This window comes from Euprymna scolopes, chromosome 35, assembly GCF_053919585.1.
Source record: "Euprymna scolopes isolate OS-2025 chromosome 35, ASM5391958v1, whole genome shotgun sequence".
Classification (NCBI taxonomy): Eukaryota; Metazoa; Mollusca; class Cephalopoda; order Sepiida; family Sepiolidae; genus Euprymna; species Euprymna scolopes.
The window spans coordinates 10253515-10280760 of record NC_136516.1 but is presented as its reverse complement, the minus strand read 5'-3'; the positions used below and the strand labels follow the sequence as shown (position 1 = coordinate 10280760).

At 32.0% G+C, this 27246-nt stretch overlaps 1 protein-coding gene across 4 annotated transcripts in view; it reads left to right on the top strand.

Annotated features, from left to right (window-relative positions):
* LOC145259677 (uncharacterized) overlaps positions 1-11280 on the top strand; it is a 184486-nt gene extending 173206 nt beyond the window's left edge. For all 4 annotated transcript variants that reach the window (XM_080117337.1, XM_080117336.1, XM_080117338.1 and 1 more), the window contains exon 8: positions 6538-11280. In XM_080117337.1, the coding sequence (XP_079973463.1) occupies positions 6538-6697 (160 nt within the window). In that variant the 3' untranslated portion in view covers positions 6698-11280. The remainder of the gene's footprint in view (positions 1-6537) is intronic.
* Positions 11281-27246: the final 15966 nt, after the last annotated feature.

Sequence of the window (27246 nt, the reverse complement as noted above, 5' to 3'; positions counted from 1 at the left end):
AAAAAACCCTAACCTAGATTTAAAACAGGTCAAAACACTAGATATCGAGGCTAAATAGAGCACACACAAAGAATCAGGTCAACCAAAGGTTAAATGAGCCTTTGTCCTGTAAGTGCATGCCCATTGGTTGATAGGAAGGGCGCGGTGGATACTAGAAAGCTGATTGGCTAACTAAAATCTCAATAGAATGTGCGTATATAAAAACGACAGACAACCACAAAATTCGCGAATAAGCCTGAAGAATCCTAGAGTGGATGAAACGCGGAATATTCGGTGTAGTTTAATCGCCATATATATTTGATAAATTACTAACTAGCTCTACCTATGTATTGAGCACTTTTGAAGTAAATACTTAAAGTTCACGCATAAATTTATACTTACATATATTAATTTTATGTGAGTAAATGAAGTAGTTATATATATATATATATATATATATATAAACATACATACAAACATACATACATGCATACATGTATGTATATATATACATACATGTATGTATGTATATATATATATATATATATATATTAGCAGGCCATGTTGTATTAAACAAATATATATACGCATACATAAAGATATATAGAAAGAGGTTTGTGTTTACTATAACTTTTTTACGCAAATATTACGCAAGTATAAATCATGTAGAATATCTGCATGAATATAATTACATGTAATAGTTAACTAAAGATGATCATCTCATGAGAAAACCGAAAAAATAAATAGGGAATTAATTGAAATGAATGTTTAAAAGAATATGCAAATTAGCTAGATCTTTTGCAGATGAATGCAATTCCATGACCCCTATATTGGTCCCTACCAGGGTGCCCCTTTTACCCTTCTTTTGGTTTTCCCCCGCATTAAAAACGACCTTGTGTCACATTTTACTTTCGTGGGGAAGCAAATAAATACCAATATAATAAAGGGTTTTTAATATGAATATTAATACACAAAAAAAAAAAAAATTATAGGAGTGTGTGTGTGTATATATATATATATATATATATATATATATATATATATATATATATATATTTTTTCTTTTGTTTACAGAAAGTTTTTAGATGGGATAAGTCATTGGTACCGTCGGTTTCAAACTCGATAATTAGGACCGTTTTAGATACCCATCTCAAGCTCCTGTCAGCCAATACTCATCAGATGAAAAAATCTCTCTCTATATAAATACACTCTTATTTTCGGATTTTCCTTATAATTGAGCACTCTGCTGGATTTCTTTTCCCCACCCCAAAATTAATATGTATGTATGTGTATATATGTTTGCATGTATGTGTGTGTATATATATATATATATATATATATATATATATATATATATATATATATATATATATATATATATATATATTGTATTAATAGTAATTATTAAGTGTGTCTACCAAAAGAGTGCTCAATGTTTAGACAGAGCCAAAATAAGTTAATTTAGTATACAAACAAATGGCTACACATAAGCATACATGTTTCAGCAAAAACCCAGTAAGGGAATCGCTTCTTCAGGCCAAGGACATCTCTCTGATGTCCTTGGCCTGAAGAAACGATTCCCTTACTGGGTTTTTGCTGAAACATGTATGCTTATGTGTAGCCATTTGTTTGTATACTAAATTAACTTATATATATATATATATATGAAAATATGCCTAATGACTTATTTCCTCTTTTATTTAACTTTTATGTAACTACAGAGCATATGCAAATAGTTGACAAAAAGGTCTATATTCTAAATTTCAAGCTGTTATCCATCTTACCGTTTATTTCTTTAAGTTAAAATGTTCAATTCTTGACAGCACCTGTTTTTTAGCACAGAATCATTCATGTAATTGTTATGTCGATTTTTGAATTTATTCCGCCCTTAACTCATCAGAAGAATAGGAACTCATCAATTTTTTTTTATGGCCGTTCTTTTTGTTCTTCAAGTTTGGGTTAGAAGTTGATTTGTTTTATTGTCGAATTGAACAAGAAGAACGGCGATACAAGAAGTTGGTGAGTTCCTAATTCTTCTAATGAGTTAAGGGCAGAATAAATTAAAAAATTGGCATAATAATTAGATGAATGATTCTACGCTATGAAAGAGGTGCTGACAACAATTGGACATTTTAATATGCTTAAAAACAAACAATAAGATGGACCACATTTTGAAATTTGGAATATAGACCTTTGTCATATATATATATATATATATATATATATATATATGTTTCTCTGGAAATATACGTTATTTCCTTATAATATATACCAATCCTTATTTAAGAAGCTCAATGTAATTACAGAGCAATATAATGAATGAATGACAAAAGTCTATCTTGACCATCTTATAATTTGTTCCTTTAATTCAGTTGACATTTACTATTCTTGACATTATCTGTTTCGTTGCACGAAATCAATCGCTTAATTCTTATATCAATCAGTGAATCTATTTTGCCCTTAGCTCATCAGAAGAAATAGCAACGATCAATCCACCAAAAGGAAATAAAGTGTGTTTTGACATGATTAAAAATCCAAAAATTGGAAGAGAAGCTGTAAATATCTTATAATATGTTTACATTATGCAATTTTGTAATTTGAATGTTGCTATTTCTTCTGATGAGTTAAGGGCAAAATAGATTCACTAATTGATATAATAATTAAGTGATTGATTTTTTGCTATGAAACAGATACTGTAAAGAATTGTAAATGTCAACTGAATTAAAGGAAGTAATTGTTAGATGGTCAACATCATGAACTCTTTGGAATATAGACTTTTGTCATTCATTATATATATATATATATATATATATATATATATATATATATATATGGAAATATATCTTATTTTCTTATAATATATATCAATCCTTATTTAAGAAGCTCAATGTAATTACAGAGCAATATAGTGAATGAATGACAATAGTCTATATTCCAAAGTTCATGATGTTGACCGTGTTATAATGTATTCCTTTAATTCAGTTGACATTTACAATTCTCGACAGTATCTGTTTCGTAGCACAAAATCAATCACTTAATTATTATATCAATTACTGAATCTATTTTGCCCTTAACATCAGAAGAAATAGCAGCAATCAACCCATCCAAAGGAAATAAAGTGCGTTTTGACATTATTTAAATCCGAAAATTGGAAGAGGAGCTTTAAATACCTTATAATATGTTTACATTACGCCATTTTGAATTTAAAAAAAAGGGAATAAATTATAAGATGTTCAACAACATGAACTTTGGAATATAGACTTTTGTCATTTGTTTACTATATATATATATATATATATATATATATATATACTTGTACTTTTTTGTAGAAAAAGAAATCCCATACAGTGCTCTATTATTAGGGAAAAAACCTTTCTCGAAATAAGAGCAATATATTTTTTGTATAATATATACAGGAATTTACATTTATATCGGTAGTCGGTACCGACGGTTTCAAGCCCGGATAAAGAAAAGAAAAAACAATATTAAATTCCATTGCCAATAAATACCAACTAGCGGAAAAGGGAACTTATGAATCAATAAATAAAGAAGCCACAGAGATAGCCACGAAATTAGGCATAGGGTATAGAGTCGATAGATTAGCAAAGAAAAACGGATTTGTTACTTTAAAAGACCACAAAGACAATTTCAAAAATAAACCAACCTGTAGGCTAATTAACCCTGCCAAAAGTGAAATAGGCCTGGCTAGCAAATTCATTATCAAGGAGATAGTTAAGGATGTAAAAAGAAATTTGAACCTTAAATTGTGGGCAAATACAAACTCAGTCCTAGACTGGTTTAAACATATAGAAGAACCGCAAAATTGCAGGTTCACCCAGATGGATATAGTGGATTTTTATCCCTCCATTACTAAAGAAATCTTAGAAAAGACATTACAATTTGCATCAAAATATAGAAAGATAAGCACCCTAGATATAGAAACAATTATGCAAGCAAGACAGACTCTCTTGTTTTTCGAAGGAAAAACGTGGATTAAAAAAACAAACGATGAGGACCAATTTGACGTCGCAATGGGGGCCTATGACAGTGCAGATGTGTGCGATTTAGTCGGACTGTTTATACTGACCAACTTAGAAAAGAAATTCCCAGATCATTCATTCGGACTATATAGAGATGATGGTTTATGTCTATCGCGAAATTACAATGGAAATGCATTAGACAGGTTTAGAAAAGAAATAGAAAAGTATTTCAAGGAGTTAGGATTTAAAATAATAATATCCACAAATTTACGTAAAGTGGACTTCTTAGACGTAACTTTAGATCTCCAAAAAAGAATATATAAACCCTTTCATAAACCAAATGAAAAATTAGTATACATAAACAAAGGTTCATGCCACCCCCCGACAATATTTAAAAATATGGTAGCAAATGTGAGCAAAAGAATATCTACATTATCTTCAAATGCAGAAGTATTTGAACAAGCAGCTCCATATTACAATGACGCGCTCCATAAAAGTGGATTTAAAGAACAAATAAGATTCGAACCAACTCATAACCAACAAAAAAAAAAAAAAAAAAAACAGAGCACGGAAAGTAATTTAGTTTCTACCTCCATTCTCATTAAATATAAAAACTAAAGTAGGACGGTTGTTCTTGAAACTACTAGATAAACATTTTCCAAAAAAGCACAAGCTACATAAAATATTCAATAGAAATACAATTAAAATAAGCTACTCAACAACACCGTCAATAAAATCCATCATCTCTAGAGAACCAATAGAGAGGGAAAATGCAACCTGCTCTTGCAGAGCCAAAAATGAGTGCCCGCTTGAAGGGAATTGTAAAGCAGAGTCACTTGTATATGAGGCAACTGTAACGAATACATCCACAAACGTAACTAATAAATACATTGGAATGACGAAGGGGCCGTTTAAACAGAGATATTACATGCACATGAGTTCTTTTAGAGCAAAAGAGAGAAGTAATACGGCTTTAGCAAACAAGATCTAGAGGTTAAAAGAAGAAGGTGCACCTTTTACGGTGAAATGGAAAAAAATCGAGCAGAAACCTTCATACTCCCCAGAGCTAAAACAATGCTCGCTCTGCAATGCCGAAAAATATTACATTTTAAAAGCAATCCAAGAAGATGGATGCTTAAATGTAAGAAACGAATGCTTGAAGGACTGTATACATAGAAGAGAATCGCTTCTTATAAATTAGGATAGAAAAAAAGATAAAACGTGAAAATGAAAAAAAAAAAAAGGGTTTAGTTATAGACACATGTCAAAATATTTAATTTATATTATTGTAGATCTTATCACCCATTTTAAACGAGATCTAGAGAGAATTTTTAAATTTAAAATTTTAAATGTTTTAAAACGTGTTTTTAAATAGAGCGAGATCATGCTATACTTAATATACTTAAATATAAAAACGCCAATTTTTGACACCGTTTAGACCTATTTCAATCTAAGATTTATTACCGTTTTTAAAACGAAATTACATATAATTTTAAAATAACGTTTTAAATAATTTTAAACGTGAAACGATACTTAAATATAAACATATGCCATATTTTTACACATTTTCAGTCTATTTTAACTAAATATTATTACCGTAATAATAGCGAAACTAGAGATTATTTTAAAATAAATCTTTACCATTTTTAAACGCAAAGCGATACTTAAATATTAGGTCTATTTCAATCTAAATTTTATTACCCTATTTTTAAACGAGATTAGACATAACTTCAAAATGAACTTTTAAAACGCTTTTAAATGAGACTTAAACTGAATGATGGGGGGGGGGGATGCTTAAAGAAAAATAATAATATAGAAGGCATCATCCCATACTTTTTAATTTATTGCTTCAAATTTATTACCTTATTTAAGTAGCATACAAAAAAAAAAAAAAAATAAAAAAAATAAAGGATAAAATAAATAAATAAATAAATAAAAATTATGGTGTGCATATATAGAGGTCCGGTTCCGGTTAAAGACAGATGAGAGTCGTCTGAAGAGAGCCTGAAGCGGACATTAAGAGCAGTCCTCAACTACCGGGCTTGAAACCGTCGGTACCGACTACCGATATAAATGTAAATTCCTGTATATATATATATATATATATATATATATATATATATATATATATATATGTATATATGGGGGAGTATAAGAAGGCTATAGCAATGCAGGGAACCGACTGTTGTATTCGTGTGACGTATGAAAAAAAATGGACACTTTTTTTTATCTTTGGATATTTATTTAACCAAGATATTTTCAAGGTTTGTTTTTAAGGACATCCTTTTATTATACCATTCCTTTTGAAAAAGAGATGATATTCTCGAAATATTAACACCTTCACCATCCCGGTTACATCAAATAGTAAGTTCATATTTACTGATTTGTACTGTGATTATCTTGATAAATAAATGGATATACGAAATTAACAAAATAAAAAAAAAACATCATCATCATTAAAATTAGACCAAGTTCATCATTGTAATTTTATAAAAAATTTAATTTGAAGAAATCAAACTTTGGTATTTATTTTTTATTTATTTTTTATTTTTTATTTATTTATTTATTTTTTTTACAGATTTGCCAATTTCGATGGGGAACTTCTCGAAGAATTGTGCCGGGTTCAATCAACGGCACCAGAATTTTTCTACAAAATTCTACAAACAGATTTTAAATTAAACCTAGCGGACATTCTAAAGTTATCAAAAAGCATACACCACTTGTCATCAAAACGATAATACATGGTTTTCTTTTTTTTAATTTTTTTATTAGAATTTTTTTTTTATTATTTCGTTTTTTAAAATTATTTTTTAATTATTTCATTTTATTAAAAAAAAAATATTATTTATAATTAAAGAAAAGGAAGGAGAAACAGAAATTGTTTGAATGCATTGAACAAAAAATGAACAAAACCGTCAAATGTCCACATTCGTCATCCCATTGCCCCCCCCCTCTCTCCCCCGCTGCATCACTATTGTTTCTGGATGTTCTAAATTCAACTTCAAAATCAACGACAAATAAATTTTACTGAACTTCATATATTTTATGGGTTTGTTTTACAATCCATAGAGATTCGAAAAAGTGGTCAAAAAATCAAATATATAACAAATAATGTTACTAAAGGCAAGATTAATTACTCTTCTACCTTGCTAGGTAGAGTTGTGGAGGTTTTTATTAAATGTAAAACGTTTATTAGGTTTGAAAAACTAGTAATGTCAACCACAAGAAAAAATGACCACATAACTAATACATTGCGGCCATTTTTTTTCATCGTCATGTACCTTTTCATCTTGTTTGTTTTTCGAGCTGAATAAACATTTTACATTAAGTAAAACAAACACTGAAAATCTATCCAGTTACATAGAAGAGTAACTTATCTTGCCTTAGGTAACATTTATTTGTTATAGATTTGATTTTTTGACGACTCTTTCGAATCTCTGTGGATTGTAAAACAAACCCTATTTTATTATTTATTTATTATTTTTTTTTTTTGCACTTATGCAGAATAAGGACTGTACTATCATCAGAATTTTGGGGGCAGTTTACGTAAAATGCTGAAAGATGCCGAAACACAGCCAATGAAATTGCAGCAGACATCATTTAAGGAAACATTTATTTGCTATCATTGATTTATCATATGAAAAAAATAAATATTTAAGGTTTGTTTTACAATACATATTGGTACGAAAAAGTAGTCAAAAAAAAAAAATATATAACAAGTAAACGTTACCAAATGCAAGATAAGATATTCTTCTACGTATCTAGAAAAGTTTTTAGTGGTTTTACTCACTTTAAAACTTTTATTTGATCTGAAAAACAAATAGTATTGAGCGTTATGTGAGAACAAGAAAAATGGCTGCGAATTGACCCCTAACTATTCAATGTCTTGATAATGACTTAAAAATAAAAAAAATATACAAAATACTGTTAGAAACCCACCCAATATACGTTGCCGTAACATTTATATTTGTTTTTAACCACTTTTTCGTACCAATGCATATTGTAAAACAAACTCTAAATATTTATCTTGATAGGAACAAAGAAATCATAAAAAAAAAACTTTGTTTGCAATCATTTGTTTGTTATTAATGAAACTTACCTTACAATGATTGTTTTTTTTTTCTTGATTTGAATTTTACTTTTGTTAAAGTGTCATAAAAAAATGTCTAATAATTATTCATTGTTTTTTTTGTTTTGTTTTTTACCTGGGAGTCACTACTTATCAAGGCCCGAAGGCCACTCGAGGATAAAGGTTAATGAATGTAAAGTGGCAGTGCAGTAATCATTAATGGTGTAAATTGGGTAGAATTTAATTATTTATGGGGACGGCTCAACAAGAATTTGTTTACATTGGATTTGAAGGTTACCATGTTGTATTCAACTGGGAAGCAGGTCAGCGAAATGGTGTTCCACAGGCGGGCAGTTCTGGGAAAGAAACTTTGTTCATGGAATTTGTGTTTAGATTTAGGCACAGATAGAGAGTGGGGGAAATCGTATGTAGTGGCTGTAGTTTGGGAAAGTTTTGCAAAGGGGGACTATAGATTGGAGTTCAGTCGAGCACTTGCCATGAAAATAATGACTGAGCAGGCTTACAACGTCTCTTTTGTGGGGAAAAAGATTGCAGAGAAGAGAGAAGGGCATCACGTACTAGGTTTTGAAGCCAGTTTTGAACTCTATCAAGGCTGGATAGCGCACGACGAGAAGTTCCTACCCAGATTTAGGACGTACGAAGCTCTTATACAAATAGAGGAGGGGGGGTGTCGTAACAACAAAAAATGGTATTGTTTTCGTTTTTTTCTATTAACCTTTCATTGAATTATCTTCGTAAGAACAGAAAAAATATGCAATTGGTTTATTATATGTATATATATAAAAAAAATATTTAGGCTTTGTTTTACAATGCACGTAGGTGCGAAAAGTTGTCAAAAAATAAATACACAACAAATGAATGTTACCAAAGGCAAGATAAGTTACTCTTCTATCTATCTGGAAAATTTTTGTGATTTTACTCACTTTAAAACATTTATTTGGTCCGATAAACGAATACCGTCGAGTGTTAGATGAGATCAAGAAAAATGGACGTGAATTGACACCTAAATATTCAAAATCTTGATAATGACTTAAAAATAAAAAAATTATACAAAATACTGTTAGAAACCTACTTAATATACGTCACTGTGACATTTATATTTGTTTTTGACAACTTTTTGATTGCAAAACAAACTCTAAATATTTATCTTGATTTGAACAAGAAATAAAAAAGAAAGTAATCGTATAAAAACTTTTTGTTTGAAATCATGAAACTTACCTTACAATGATTTTTTTTTCTTGATTTGAATTTAGTTTTAAAAAAAAATGTCTAATTATTATTCGTCGTATTTTTTTTGTAACAACAAAAATGATATTGTTTTCATCTTTCAATGAAAAAATTCATTGAATTATTTTCATATCTTTGTAATAACAGAAATGATATATTTTGCATTGCAAAAATTTGGCCAGCGTTTGCGCAAAAAAGAAAAAAAAAATCACAAAACTTTCGTTTGGCACCTTTCAGCATTTTATGTAAACTGCCCTGAAAATTCCGATGGTATCACTGTTCTTATTCTGTATAAGCACTATTTAAAAAAAAACAAAAAAACATAATCGATATTGTCAGTTCCTATGGAATCACCTATGCAGGATTTATGTGTAAACGACACTAACACCATCGACACGCGGCAGTATCTGTTCGGCCAATAGTGACTCCACATTTCCGATGCTAATTTTTTTTTTTGTAGTAACTGAATCTAATAAGCATAATGGAAAAAAAAAATGGTGTCAATCTTCCATTTTCTTTCTCTTACCCTGTGTTTATCTAATTCTTTCTCTCTCGTGCTACGTCTCTCCGTATCTCTTCTCGTTCGTGTCTGTCAATCTATCTTCCGCTCTCTAAAGGTACGAGGTGCCTTCTATAAGTTTCCAAGCTTTTTTTTTTTTTGTACAGGCATTTAAAATTGTCGTAGACTCTTGAAAATTCAGTATGTTATTGTTATACATATTTCGAGATGACTGACCAATTTTTATGATCTCAGGTTCAAATGAACAGCTACAGCAGGAATTGGAATACATCCTACTAAAGCCTGATTGTCACAGCTGATGCGTCTCAAAAATGCAATCTGGATGTGAGGACATTTTAGAAGAAGGATATGCAATAAAATTCTGTTTTAAAAAACTTGGAGAAAAAAGCTACAGAAACGTAAGGAACGCTTCAGACTGCTTTTGGACCATCTTGCAGGAGTCAAGCATCAGTTTTTGAGTGGCATAAGAGATTCAAGGAAGGCAGGGAGCCTATTAGGGATGATGAGAGGTGTCGGAGGAGTAAGAAAGTCAGAACACCAGAGTTGATTGGCTAAATAAAGAATTTCATGAATAAGGATCGTCGTGTGCCTATAGAGACAATAAGTGCACAGATTGATGTCAGTGTGGGAACTACACACAATTATTTGCGAGGAACTGAAGATTTGCATGAATTTTATACCAAGGATGCAGTTCACAAGTTCATTCTTGTCACAGACTATTTGACCAGGACAGTTCCTCACCCTCCCTATAGTCCAGACCTTGCGCCCTGTGACTTTTAGTTATTCCCTAAGCTTAAGGAAAACATTTGAGGCTATTGTTATGAAACAATTGAGGAGTTGAAAGAGTCTGTGATGAGGGTCACTGACACGCTCACACAAGAGGACTTCTATGGGGCCTTCCAGAAGTTGTTGGAACGGTACAACAAGTGTATTGCAGCCGGAGGAGATTACTTCGAAGAGGTCTAGAGTTTTATGCATTTACTATCAATAAAAGTGTCCATATGAAAAAAGTCTGGAAACTTATTGAAGGCACTTTGTACATGTCTTTCTATCCATGAATTTCTCTTTATCTACCAGTCTGTCTGTTTGTCTGTCTGTCTCTCTGTCTGTCCCTTTCTCTCCAAGTTGGTCTGACTCTCTATCTGTCTCTCTCTTACTATCTCTCCTTCTTTCTTTCCCCAATCTATTTGTGTTTGTCTATCTATATGTTCCTATCTCTGTTTATGTCTGTCTATCGGTCTCTTTCGTTCTCTCTCTAAATCTCCATCTATGTTTGTCTGCCTCTTTTTTTATGTTTCTGTTTGGCTATCTGTCTGTCTGTCTGTCTCTCACTCCTTCTGTGTGTGTGTGTGTGTGTGTGTGTGTGTGTGTGTGTGTCTATCTCCGCAACTAAGTCTGTCTGTCTCTGTCTTTCTCTCCCTCTCTTTCTGAAATTTGCGATCTCTTCAACTCTTAAACTAAAATTAAAATTTTCATCAGCAATCCTTGTTTGTTGTTTCAAATTCTTCAATCTACGTTGTTGTTTGTTCTTTAATCTAGGAAATTAAAAGTCACACTTCTTTATCAAGAAATCAATAAAAATAAAATCGATAATGTTCGATTTCATTAGTCACATTTTCGCTGAACCAAAAAAGAAAAAAAAAATTAAAATTCACACCTCTCATCCCTTTCAACTGAAAGGTTCCATCTTCTGTGGTCATTTGTTTGTCCGTTTGTGAAGCGAGTCAGACTTCTGCATGGTGCTCACAAAGATCGTGCTTCAGGACTGTCTGTTCCATTTGTTTTTTTTTTTTTACAAAGGAGTCACAACTTATTAAGGCCCGGAGGCCATTCGAGGATAATAGTCAATGAATATACGATAGTCATTGGGAAAATAGCGTAGTAATCATTAGTTGTGGGAATCTGTTATTGCGTTGCCTCCGTTCAGTCTCAAGAGACAATGGATACCCCCTATAAGGATAGCTGCACGTGTAAGTGTGAGGCAAGGTTGCGCAATCCTCAACCACACCTCTCCTGAATTGGCACTGCTTGAGTTCAGTGGCAAGGAGAAATGCTAGACGACTGGAAACAATGTCAAGATAATACTGCACCCATTTTAGTACTGACCAGGCTCATGAAAACGACAGAGCAGAGAGAGACTAGCAGCGTTTCTTCTGTGGGAAAGAGGTTGCAGGGAAGAGAAAAGAGCATGACCTACTAGATTTTGAAGTCGGTTTTGAACTTTATCAAAGCAAGCTGCATGAAGTCCGCTTCTTTGGTTGCAGCTGTGGCGTGATCTTTGACGTTATTAGAAGCCATATTTGGACGACAATAACATCTGCATGTATAGCCAAGAACAACACAGAGAATTAATAGAATTTAGGTATAAAAGTTATTTTTTTAGCGAAGGAATCAAATGAAGGATATATATATATATATATATATATATATATATATATATATATATATATATATATATATATATACTTGTTTATTGTTATATAAACATGCTCACATCCAGCTGCTACAAATAGCCACTTGCTTCAATCAAACAACAGATATCATCAGGCAGCGACTTGACTATTCAAAAGTTCAATGAATAAACTTATTATAAGGTTATTCATTGAACTTTTGAATAGTCAAGTCGCTGCCTGATGATATCTGTTGTTTGATTGAAACAAGTGGCTATTTGTAGCAGCGGGATGTGAGCATCTTTATATAACAATAAACAAGTATTATCAGCTCTTTTTATTGAGCACTATCTAACAACTTCGTTGAATTCATTAGTCCATTACTTTTGAATATAAAAAAACCCGAGTATATATATATATATATATATATATATATATATATATATATATATATATATATATATATATATATATATACACACACACACACACACATATATATATATATATATATATATATATATATATATATAAATTTCAGGTTAATATTTTTCAGAGATGAAGCAACCAATGAAGTTTTAACAAGGTTAATGCAAGAGTACTCTATACTGAAGAAGGCAAGATATACTTTTTATTTGTTTTATATAAACATTAATATGTCGCTACATATTCATGAGTATGTTTCGATCAGCCAGTTACAATAATTAGAGAAATGACATTTCAGCGAAGCCAAAAAAGGAAAGAGTGTAGTAATTAGAGTCTTTCGCTTTTTAGTGTTCGTAGGAATCACTTTGCTATTTATTAACTGTATTCTAACACCGATAGAATTAAGGCTCAACAGTTTCATATGAAGTCGAGGAAGGTTTTGTTCAGCACACAGTAGCACAGAAGCTAATACATTCCTTTTTGTCGTTAGCAGTTAACATTTTTGGTTCAAATATTGAATTCCTGTTTAGTGGAATGTATGTGACGACCGAAATTTGATGAATTAACTTTCTTAAAAAGAAAAGAAAGAAAAAAGAAAAAATAACAAAGAAAAGAAAAAAAAGAAAGAAAAAGAAACTACTGGATTGTTTTCTGTAAAATTTAGTTGTGGGTTTTTAATCAGCAAAACAAGCATTTTTTATGAACAACAAATATTCCTTAATTAGAATTTTATTGAGTGTATTTATCAGGGAGTTTTAGGCGTTTTGGATAATTAAAAACCATTAATAACAAAAAAAAAACAAAACAAAAAAAAAAAAAACTGATATTTGGGTTTGACAATGGATGCTCTGGAAAAGTTAATTTAGATTAATTATAAAAAAATTGTCATAAAATACTAACAAGTCAAATAGAGTTACTTCCCTTAGATAAATATTTAAAGGGAGATAAACAATTTTTTTTTTTTTTTTTACATAGGCATCACCACATTATCAAGGCCCAGAGGCCACTCAAGGATAAGGGTTAAAGAGTGTACAGTAGAAATTGGACAATATAGTAATCAATAGTAATGAAAATTTGGTAAATTTGATAACATATGGAACGGCTCATCAAGAACTTATTTACTTTAGACTTGAACACAACCATATTGTAATCAGCTGGAAAGCAGGAAAACGGAAGACAATTCCACAGGCGTGCAGTTCTAAGAAAGAAGCTTTGTTCATGGAATCTACGTTTAGGTTTAGGCACAGATAAAGAGTGGGGGAAATTATTGATAGTGTTTACAGCTAGACGAGTGTTTCTTGTGAAAGTTTGGCGAGGGGGGACCATAGATTGAAGCTCAGTCGAACACTTTCCATGAAAATGCTTATTTATATTAAGACTTAATTAATATTTTTTATTTTAACAAAATGTTTTTTTTTTTTTTTTAGGTTTTGTTACGTAGTTTACTTATATTAGTAGAAATGTCAAGTATATATTTTAGGGCATTTTTTTTTGTTTCAATTGACAGCAGGACGTAAAAATTATCAAAAACCAAATATATAAAATAGGTTACTCTTCTATCTTGCTGGATAAGTTTTTAGGGTTTTAACTTATTTCAAAGCGTTTATTCAGTCCGAAAAACGAATAGTGTCGAATGTTAAGTGAGAAGAAGAAAATGACGCAAAGGAGAGACTCACATCTTTGGAGTCTCGATAATTGTTCAAAAGTAGAAAATTCAACAAAATACTGGTAGAAACCCACCTAATAAATGTAACCATGAGATTTATTGAGTGGGTTTCTACTTTTTCGTTTTGTTTCTGAACCCACGTTTTACTAAGAGTTGCTAATCTACCCAAATGCTTGTTTAGGGGACCACAAAATGTAACATAGCCGTGGATATGGCGCCTAAATTAACTGATTTCAAACTGTGGAATCACAAATATAACACCGTCTAGTCTCGGACTATTTAAAAGTATTCAGGCAATTCACTGGTCGCTGGAATCACGCATATATCGTCAAATTAAGCTCAGCGCGGTGTACAAATACATGCCAACCATAAGTCTGTGTGGCAACACGATTCACACATCAACGGGTTTTCAGAGATACTAAAAATGCTCTCACTCTCCAGGACGTCTTTAAGTTTGGTTGTTTGGTCTCTGGCCATGCTGTTGGTCTCTTCCTTCACCAAAAGTTACTATTCGACTGGAAGCCTTCGTCACTGGAGAGGTCTGGTTAGGAGATGCCTGCGACCCCCCCTCCACAAAAAAAAAAAAAACGGAATCATTTAAAAACAAATGACAAAGAAGAAATGTGTAACAAGCCGTCGATAATCGTTTTCCTATGGAAAATAATTATTCTGTTAAATGTCCTAATAATACATATAACATTCACAGGATGCAAGAGTTGGAACAAATACAACGGGAGTATTGTCAAAGCCACTGCGAAGAAGGTGGTTCTCTCTATCGTGCTAGAAAGCTACTTACACCTGAAAGTATTCTGTACCTCTATAACGCTATCATTTATATATGTATGGAATATGGTTGTCACATTTGGGCTGGTGCATCTGCTACTAGTCTCTCACTCCTGGACACAGTTCAAAAGAGAGTCGCCAACCTGATAGGCCCTGAACTGTCATTTAGGCTCCAGCCTCTGTCCCATCGACGAAATGTTGCATCCCTCTGCCTGTTCTACAAGTATTTTAATGGTGGATGCTCTGAGGAACTACAAGCACTTGTACCCCCTCGACGTAAATGCACTCGACAAATCCGACAAGCAGCTAAGCTCCATCCCTACATAGTAAAGATCCCTAGGTGAAAGAAAGATTAGAAAGATTTCTACTCCAATAGTTTCTTCCCCAGAACTGCTAGACTTCCGGGATTCTGCTTTTCCAACTGTACTGACATGCAGAAGTTCAAATCCCTGCAACTTATGTCCCTGATAGTAGCTTCCTATATAAAAGTGGCACTGTGCCTTGAAATTTTTATTTAATAAGTAAATCAAGGTTTGTTTCTACATTAAAAAAAAAAAAAAATTTGGTACTCATAAACTTAGTTGTGTGTTTGAATAAAGCCACACGTTTACTTTAGTGGAGCTGTTTGCATTTGTTTAGTTTAATCAAGACATTAAAAAAATAAAAGAAAAAAATAAAATATAAAAAAAAAACAAACAAATTGTACATGCCCGTTATGGAATTAAATTTTCATAAAATATTTCACTTACTTTGATCAAGTAGTATTTTTTTTTTCTACAGAGGAAAATCAAATTTTAATGAGATTGATCGTCCCTCAGCCATCTTGCCTATTTCGCGAAGGATGGGGATGGAGCGCAAAGGCAGATAACTCCACAACCGCTCAAAGTTTGTCAAAATTTGACGCGATTATTTCGAAACATGGGCTGAAAAAAATCCCTAGATAAATATTTTAGTTTTTTTCACTTATTTTACAGAGTTTCTTTGTCCTTTTTTTCATTTTGTCCTTTTTAAACCCCTTTTCGATTAAAGACACCCCTTCCTTGTCCGCGAAATAAGTAAGATAGCCGGGATACGATCGATCTCATTCAAATTTGATTTTTCTCTGCAAAAAAAAAAAAAAAAAAAAAATTAAAAAAATAAATAAATAAATAATAAAAAAATAAAAAATATACTTGATCAAATTAAGTGAATTTTTTTATGAGAACTTAATTTCATAACGGATACATACAATATAATTTTTTTAATATTTTCATTTTTTAATGTGTTCATTAAATTAAACAAACTTTCATTCGTATGTAAAATAGACATACCAAATAAGAAATATGGTGTTAAATTATTCGAATTGACGTTTTACGTATAATTCGGATATTTTCAACTAAAATCTTTTATTTTGTCTAATTCCTGTAAGCACACAAGAGTAGTCTCCCTTGTTAATTTTTATTAAATAGTAAATTAGAGTTATCCCCCCTTTTGATTTTCATTAGTAGAGTTCTGTAGTCATTCTAAAATGTTGTTTATTTTATAGTTAAAAGTACACATATGATTAAAATCAATATAGTAGTAAGATTTGGAAATCATTTCTCGTGCGTCTGTGTATATGTGTGTTTCTTGCTTCTACTTCCGCCTTATTGTTTTTATTTACTATGATCGATATATTTATTAAAATAAAAAATAAAATACAGAACAGGAATTGAAACGTACTTTCTATAAATCATATTTAGAAATGAATTTAATTGCAAAATTACGTGTACAAGAATGCATTTGAAAATGTATTTTAATCTTTAAAAAGTTTGAAAAAAAAAATTGATTGCTTCATGAACTTTCGAAATCGTGTGGAAATTACTCTTTTTTAATCCCAAAACAAAGCCTTTTGCCACTTGGACGTAAGCGGTTAATATTTGTGACCACATATACGGGGATTCTGTATAGTGAGTTAAGCAGCGAGAGATCTATTCACATTACATCTAAACCTTTTCAGGTCAGTACAGTCAGGGAAACAGCAAACAGGGAAGGGATTCCAAAATCTAGCAGTTCGTAGGAAGACACTTAGAATAGAAGTCTTTCCGGCATCTAAGGACCTTAAGAGTGAAGGACTGAAGGAGTGGAATTTTACTGCTTTTCAGGTAAGTAGGAAGTATGTACGTCGAGGGAGCATAGGTTCTATGAGTACATTAGAACCCCTACTCTCTCTCTCTCTCTCTCTCTCTCTCTCTCTCTCTCTCTCTCTTTGACGGAATGGTCATTACTAGGGCTGTGACAATTAGAATATTTTCATTCTTTTGACTTTCGGGTTTATATACGACACAGACACACTTATCAACCGAGAACCACATATGTCTATATAAAAACATATAAGATATTAATGGATATATACTCAAGAGTCAAAACAATAAAAAAATATGCTGTTGTTACAGCCCTCGTCATTACTTACCAGCCGTGACACTCTTCACGAATCGTCGCCATTGATTCCAGTTCTGCCCCATTCTGAGCAACTCAGCCATGCTAATGTCCGCGATGTCCTTCATATTGTCTGACATTGTTGTTTTTGGTGTTCCATGTCCTCTTATGCCAGGGTTGTACCAAATAGCAGATGTTTTGTTAGGCTGTCTGTTCTGACCACATGTTCCCAAAAATCACAATTTCCTGTCATTGATGTTGTCCAGCAGTCTTCGACATGGCCCAATCTTCCTCAGAAACCCATTCGTTTGTACGTTTGTCCACCCAGCTTACACAAAGAACTCTACACTAGCACCACAATCAAAAGCAGCAATTTTCCTCTTGTCGACTTTCTTCAAGACCCAACATTCTACTCCATCTGTTGTTTATGGTTGGTTGGTTGTTTTTGTTTTACGGCATATCAACCCTTTTCGGGTTATTTAATGCCGAATCCAAAGATTTTGAAGAAAATTATTTTTAATAGAATATATTTGTTGTTTTCACGTCGGTTTCTATTTAACCCATAGTTGGGATCCTAACAGGTACTACCACTCCGGGTCAGAGTGTACCTGGGAGCAATGGCAATTAAAGGGTGGCTCCACACTCCCCAAGGCCCGGAAAGTGGGGCCTCACCATCGGATATAGTTTTAGGTCATATCCAGGACCTTTAAGGTTCGGATGACCAACACTGTATATAATGTAACTATTTTAAGCAAATATAAAAATAAGAGGTCAGGGTAAGTTTTTACATGGTTTTACCTTAAAAATGCCGATTTTAAATGTGTTTCGGGTATGCTGAAAACGAATATTGCATTTAAATTTTCCTCAAATCACTAGTTTTTCGGATATTAAGCAATGTAATTCTTTACGCTAAAAGTGATGACCATTGTTGTACGCACAAGCGCGCATATTATTTTTCCATAATTAATATACTCACTATTCCAAAGCTAGCTATAACATTTATTGGCCCAACGGGTTACGGATAGTCTAGTATTTATATAAAAGTATTGGTATAAATACCTAAATGATTGCCATATCCTTTTGAAGCCTACCTGCGGGAACGCCCAAAAGTTATACAATATACTCATGAATGACCCTAACCCTATCACAGCAAAAAATTAAAACCACTTTAGATCATAGTCACACAGAATTATTCTTCCTAGATATTTAAAATTTAGATGGTTACAATAAGAACTATATAATTGCCGACATCTACCTCAAACTTCCAGACACCAAACAATATCTCCATTTTAAAAAATTTAGATAGTTAAAATAAAAACAACTATATCATTACAGACATCTCTCACAAACCAACAGACACCAAATAATATCTCCATTTTAAACAATTTAGATAATTACAATAAAAACAGCTATATCATTATAGACATCTCCCACAAATCCATAGACACACAATGATATCTCCATTTTAAAAATTTAGATAGTTACAATAAAAACAGCTATATCATTACAGACATCTCCCACAAATCCATAGACATACAACAATATCTCCATTTTAAAAAATTTAGATAGTTACAATAAAAACAACTATATAATTACAGACATTTCCCACAGACACCAAACAATATCTCCATTTAAAAAGATGTCTTAAATCTATATACTATTCCTTAGTACATAAAATTTGCACTATAGCCAGTGACAAACACAATCCGACTGAAGGAACTACTAAAAACATTTAAAAAAAAAAAAAAAAAAAAAACATTATAAATAATACACAAACGTAAAGGACAAGCAGAAGAAATACCATTAGAACAATTACAAAATCCTTTCAAAATGCAACAAAGAATAGTAAAAATACAATGCCGGGTTATAATCAGGATTCGGGTCTGGGATTCGGGAAGGAGTGAGTCATTCTCTCGACAACAGCACGTTTCTGTCCTCTTCTTTCCTAATCGACCACACCTGGCCTCTCGCCACCAATGTCACACCGCACAACCCGAATGTCAGCAATACGAAATTCTTTTCAAGAGAAGATGTTCACGACTCTTTTCTCTCTGCTCCCCCAGGGAATTTTCCCAGCTTTTATATCCTCCTTTCTAGAGAAAAAAAAAGGAAGATACAGGGGAAAAAATAGCTTCTCCCATCATGCTCTGCCTTCCTAAGACGCCCTTCGCGTATACAAATGCGCTGGCCATCCTTTCCTTCTTTCCCAAAGAGCGATGCAGATACGCCCGGTAAGTTTCTTTTTTTTTTTTTTTTCTAACCATATACCCCACAACGTCATTATACACAACAAAGCAATTTAGAACTATTGACAGAGATAATGGGAAACGTGGAGCTACTTAACCAAAACAAGAGAACCATTTACTAAAAACAACAAAGATAATAAAAAGCAAACATCAATCTAAAAATCCCAAACGTATAATTCAACCAAAATACAATACAAAAATAAATAAACAACCAAGCGGGGTTCTGTCACATAATAATAGAGAGAAACACATACAGATTCAAAAACCCAACACAAATATTCAAGATAAAAAAGACTAAAATTGCACCTTCAAAAATGTGGCCTGTATACTAAAATGCACAATATGCGACAAGAGTTCAAAATAGACTTCGTAGCCTCGTAGGAGATGTCCTTTTCTCTTCCTTGCAACCTCTATCTCACAGAAGAGATGTTGCGAGTTTGTCTCTGATGTATCGTTATTTTCATGGAAAGTGTTCGACTGAGCTTCAATCTATGGTCCCCCCTCGCCAAACTTTCACAAGAAACACTCGTCTAGCTGTAAACACTATCAAAAATTCCCCCCACTTTTTTTCTGTGCCTAAACCTAAACGTAGATTCCATGAACAGAGCTTCTTTCTTAGAACTGCACGCCTGTGGAATTGTCTTCCGTTTTCCTGCTTTTCGGCTGACTACAATATGGTTGTCTTTAAGTCTAACGTAAATAAGTTCTTGATGAGCCGTTCCATATAAGTTATCAAATTTACCAAATTTCCATTAATAATGATTACTATATTGTCCAATTTCTACTGTACACTCTTTAACCCTTATCCTTGAGTGGCCTCTTGGCCTTGATAATGTGGTGATGCCTATGTAAAAAAAAAAAAATCACATATAAGCGCCAGCAAAACACTCAGCAGCAGAGTCACTCTGTGTAAAAGCAATGTAAAAAATTTCAGAAAACAGACACGCGTTTGTTTTACAGCATATACACACATGCAGTCGATTTCGTAAACTGAATATTATGCTTACCTCCTTACACAAGATGAGGGTGTGTATGTTTGCATACAAGAGCACATATGCACACGCACATATACGCACACGTATACACAATCCAAAACAAATACAATGACTTATAGGGAACGAGGGTTCACCAATTGTTGCGATATGCATTTTGTATGTTCCAAAAAAAAACAATCAACAATAATAAAGACCAAGAATAAAGACCAGTTTACCGAGTACATTTAAAAAAGACATTAAAAGGAAGCACGCTAAAGCAGGTTTATATATTTACATATGTACAAAAGAATATTTGATTTGAAGCTATGAACAATACAGTGTGTTTGTGTACACGTGCGTATGTGTGTGTGTGTGTGTGTGTGTGTGTGTGTGTGTGTGTGTGTGTGTGTGTGTAACGCGAGTATGCATAAAGTTAAAAGCGTTCGTCGTGCGCATGAGTTCCTTGTGTATACACGTATGGACTAACTCCATAAGTGTTTGTTGCGTGTATGTATTGTATGTTCATTTTGTATGCGTGTGTGAGTGTATACAAGAGTTCGTTAATGTATACACGTGTGTTCATCCTTACCGTGAAAAGGATGACGCCCTGCCGATACATGTATTAAAAATGTGTTTTCACATGGACGGTTCGAATGAAAGAGATATGGACTGTGCTCTGATTCATTATAATTAATACTTTTCCAGACAAATCATTGTCAAGCCCAAATATCAGCCTATTTTATATAGTTGATACTTTTCCAGACAAATCATTGTCAAGCCCAAATATCAGCCTCTTTTTACAATTAATACTTTTCCCGACAAATCATTGTCAAGCCGAAATATCAGCCTCTTTTTTATAATTAATACTGTTCCAGACAAATCATTGACAAGCCCAAATATCAGCCTCTTTTTTATAATTAATACTTTTTCTAGACAACTTATTGTCAAGCCGAAATATCAGCCTTTCTTTTATAATTAATACTTTTCCAGACAACTCATTGTCAAGCTCAAATACTAGCCTCTTTTTTATAATTAATACTTTTTCAGAGAACTTATTGTCAGGCCCAAATATCAGCCTCTATTTTATAATTAATACTTTTCCAGAGAATTCATTGTCAAGCCTTAATATCAGCCTCTTTTTATAATTAATACTTTTCCAGAGAACTCATTGTCAAGCCCAAATATCAGCCTCTATTTTATAATTAATACTTTTCCAGACAACCTATTGTCAAGCCTTAATAACAGCCTCTTTTTATAATTAATACTTTTTCAGAGAACCTATTGTCAAGCCCAAATATCAGCCTCTGTTTTATAATTAATACATTTCCAGACAACCTATTGTCAAGCCTTAATAACAGCCTCTTTTTATAATTAATACTTTTCCAGAGAATTCATTGTCAAGCCTTAATATCAGCCTCTTTTTATAATTAATACTTTTCCAGAGAACTCATTGTCAAGCCCAAATATCAGCCTCTATTTTATAATTAATACTTTTCCAGACAACCTATTGTCAAGCCTTAATAACAACCTCTTTTTATAATTAATACTTTTCCACAGAACTCATTGTCAAGCCTAAATATCAGCCTCTATTTTATAATTAATACTTTTCCAGACAACCTATTGTCAAGCCTTAATAACAGCCTCTTTTTATAATTAATACTTTTCCAGACAAATCATTGTCAAGCCCAAATATCAGCCTCTATTTTATAATTAATACTTTTCCAGACAACCTATTGTCAAGCCTTAATAACAGCCTCTTTTTATAATTAATACTTTTCCAGAGAACTTATTGTCAAGCCCAAATATCAGCCTCTTTTTATAATTAATACTTTTCCAGACAACCTATTGTCAAGCCTTAATAACAGCCTCTTTTTATAATTAATACTTTTCCAGACAAATCATTGTCAAGCCCAAATATCAGCCTCTTTTTTATAATTAATACTGTTCCAGACAAATCATTGTCAAGCCTTTATATCAGCCTCTTTTTATAATTAATACTTTTCCAGACAAATCATTGTCAAGCCCAAATATCAGCCTCTATTTAATAATTAATACTTTTCCAGACAACTCATTGTCAAGCCTAAATATCAGCCTTTTTTTTATAATTAATACATTCCCAGAGAACTCATTGTCAAGCCTAAATATCAGCCTTTTTTTTATAATAAATACTTTTCCAGACCACTCATTGTCAAGCCCAAATATTAGTCTCTCTTTTATAATTAATACTTTTCCAGAGAAATTATTGTCAAGCCCAAATATCAGCCTCTATTTTATAATTAATACTTTTCCAGACAACTCATTGTCAAGCCCAAATATCAGCCTCTTTTTTATAATTAATACTTTTCCAGAGAACTTATTGTCAAGCCGAAATATCAGCCTCTTTTTTATAATTAATACTTTTCCAGAGAATTCATTGTCAAGCCTTAATATCAGCCTCTTTTTATAATTAATAATTTTCCAGACAAATCATTGTCAAGCCCAAATATTAGCCTCTTTTTATAATTAATACTTTTTCAGAGAACTAAGTGTCAAGCCCAAATATCACCCTCTTTTGTATAATTATTACTTTTCCAGACAACTCATTGTCAAGCCCAAATATCAGCCTCTGTTTTATAATTAATACTTTTCCAGACAACTTATTGTCAAGCCCAAATATCGGCCCCTTTTTTATAATTAATACTTTTCGAGACAACTCATCGTCAAGCCCAAATATCAGCCTCTTTTTTATAATTAATACTTTTCCAGACAAATCATTGTCAAGCCCAAATATTAGCCTCTTTTTATAATTAATACTTTTCCAGAGAACTTAGTGTCAAGCCCAAATATCACCCTCTTTTGTATAAATAATACTTTTCCAGAGAACTTATTGTCAAGCCCAAATATCAGCCTCTTTTTTATAATTAATACTTTTCCAGACAACTCATTGTCAAGCCCAAATATCAGTCTCTTTTTTATAATTAATACTTTTCCAGACAAATCATTGTCAAGCCCAAATATCAGCCTATTTTATATAATTGATACTTTTCCAGACAAATCATTGTCAAGCCCAAATATCAGCTTCTATTTAATAATTAATACTTTTCCAGACAACTCATTGTCAAGCCCAAATATCAGCCTCTTTTTATAATTAATACATTCCCAGAGAACTCATTGGCAAGCCCAAATATCAGCCTCTTTTTTATAATTAATACTTTTCCAGACAACTCATTGTCAAGCCCAAATATCAGCCTCTTTTTTATAATTAATACTGTTCCAGACAAATCATTGTAAAGCCCAAATATAAGCCTCTTTTTTATAATTTATACTTTTCCAGACAAATCATTGTCATGCCCAAATATCAGCCTCTTTTTTATAATTAATACTTTTCCAGACAAATCATTGTCAAGCCCAAATATTAGTATCTCTTTTATAATTAATACTTTTCTAGAGAACTTATTGTCAAGCCCAAATATCAGCGTCTATTTTATAATTAATACTTTTCAAGACAACTCATTGTCAAGCCCAAATATCAGCCTCTTTTTTATAATTAATACTTTTCCAGACAAATCATTGTCAAGCCCAAATATCAGGCTCTTTTTTATAATTAATACTTTTCCAGACAAATCATTGTCAAGCCCAAATATCAGCCTCTTTTTTATAATTAATACTTTTCCATACAACTCATTGTCAAGCCTTTATATCAGCCTCTTTTTTATAATTAATACTTTTCCAGACAAATCATTGTCAAGCCCAAATATCAGCCTCTTTTTTGTAATTAATACTTTTCCAGACAAATCATTGTCAAGCCCAAATATCAGCCTCTATTTAATAATTAATACTTTTCTAGACAACTCATTGTCAAGCAAAAATATCAGCCTCTTTTTATAATTAATACATTCCCAGAGAACTCATTGTCAAGCCTAAATATCAGCCTCTTTTTATAATTAATACATTCCCAGAGAACTCATTGTCAAGCCTAAATATCAGCCTCTTTTTTATAATAAATACTTTTCCAGACCACTCATTGTCAAGCCCAAATATCAGCCTCTTTTTTATAATTAATACTTTTCCAGAGAACTTATTTTCAAGCCCAAATATCAGCCTCTATTTTATAATTAATACTTTTCAGGACAACTCATTGTCAAGCCGAAATATCAGCCTCTTTTTTATAATTAATACTTTTCCAGACAAATCATTGACAAGCCCAATTATAAGCCTCTTTTTTATAATTAATACTTTTCCAGACAACTCATCGTCAAGCCCAAATATTAGCCTCTTTTTTAAAATTAATACTTTTCCAGACAAATCATTGTCAAGCCCAAATATCAGCCTTTTTTTTATAATTAATACTTTTCCAGACAACTTATTGTCAAGCCGAAATATCAGCCTTTTTTTATAATTAATACTTTTCCAGACAACTTATTGTCAAGCCCAAATATCAGCCTCTTTTTTATAATTAATACTTTTCCAGACAACTCATTGTCAAGCCCAAATATCAGCCTTTTTTTATAATTAATACTTTTCCAGACGAATCATTGTCAAGCCTTAATATCAGCCTCTTTTTTATAATTAATACTTTTCCAGACAACTCATTGTCAAGCCCAAATATCAGCCTCTTTTTTATAATTAATACTTTTCCAGACGAATCATTGTCAAGCCTTAATATCAGCCTCTTTTTTATAATTAATACTTTTCCAGGCAACTCATTGTCAAGCCCAAATATCAGCCTCTTTTTTATAATTAATACTTTTCCAGACAACTCATTCTCAAGCCCAAATATCAGCCTCTTTTTTATAATTAATACTTTTCCAGACAACTCATTCTCAAGCCCAAATATCAGCCTTTTTTTATAATTAATACTTTTCCAGACAAATTATTGTCAAGCCCAAATATCAGCCTCTTTTTTATAATTAATACTTTTCCAGACAACTCATTGTCAAGCCCAAATATCAGCCTCTTTTTTATAATTAATACTTTTCCAGACGAATCATTGTCAAGCCTTAATATCAGCCTCTTTTTTATAATTAATACTTTTGCAGACAACTCATTGTCAAGCCCAAATATGAGCCTCTTTTTTATAATTAATACTTTTCCAGACAACTCATTGTCAAGCCCAAATATCAGCCTTTTTTTATAATTAATACTTTTCCAGACGAATCATTGTCAAGCCTTAATATCAGCCTCTTTTTTATAATTAATACTTTTCCAGGCAACTCATTGTCAAGCCCAAATATCAGCCTCTTTTTTATAATTAATACTTTTCCAGACAACTCATTCTCAAGCCCAAATATCAGCCTCTTTTTTATAATTAATACTTTTCCAGACAACTCATTCTCAAGCCCAAATATCAGCCTTTTTTTATAATTAATACTTTTCCAGACAAATTATTGTCAAGCCCAAATATCAGCCTCTTTTTTATAATTAATACTTTTCCAGACAACTCATTGTCAAGCCCAAATATCAGCCTCTTTTTTATAATTAATACTTTTCCAGACGAATCATTGTCAAGCCTTAATATCAGCCTCTTTTTTATAATTAATACTTTTGCAGACAACTCATTGTCAAGCCCAAATATGAGCCTCTTTTTTATAATTAATACTTTTCCAGACAACTCATTGTCAAGCCCAAATATCAGCCTTTTTTTATAATTAATACTTTTCCAGACGAATCATTGTCAAGCCTTAATATCAGCCTCTTTTTTATAATTAATACTTTTCCAGACAACTCATTCTCAAGCCCAAATATCAGCCTCTTTTTTATAATTAATACTTTTCCAGACAACTCATTCTCAAGCCCAAATATCAGCCTTTTTTTATAATTAATACTTTTCCAGACAAATTATTGTCAAGCCCAAATATCAGCCTCTTTTTTATAATTAATACTTTTCCAGACAACTCATTGTCAAGCCCAAATATCAGCCTCTTTTTTATAATTAATACTTTTCCAGACGAATCATTGTCAAGCCTTAATATCAGCCTCTTTTTTATAATTAATACTTTTGCAGACAACTCATTGTCAAGCCCAAATATGAGCCTCTTTTTTATAATTAATACTTTTCCAGACAACTCATTCTCAAGCCCAAATATCAGCCTCTTTTTTATAATTAATACTTTTCCAGACAAATCATTGTCAAGCCCAAATATCAGCCTCTTTTTTATAATTAATACTTTTCCCGACAAATCATTGTCAAGCCCAGATATCAGCCTCTTTTTTATAATTAATACTTTTTCAGACAACTCATTCTCAAGCCCAAATATCAACCTCTTTTTTATAATTAATACTTTTCCAGACAAATCATTGTCAAGCCCAAATATGAGCCTCTTTTTTATAATTAATACTTTTCCAGACAAATCATTGTCAAGCCCAAATATCAGCCTCTTTTTTATAATTAACACATTTCTAGACAACTCTTTCTCAAGCCCAAATATCAGCCTCTTTTTTATAATTAATACTTTTCCAGAGAACTCATTGTCAAGCCCAAATATCAGCCTCTTTTTTATAATTAATACTTTTCCAGACAACTCATTGTCAAGCCCAAATATCAGCCTCTTTTTTATAATTAATACTTTTCCAGACAACTCATTCTCAA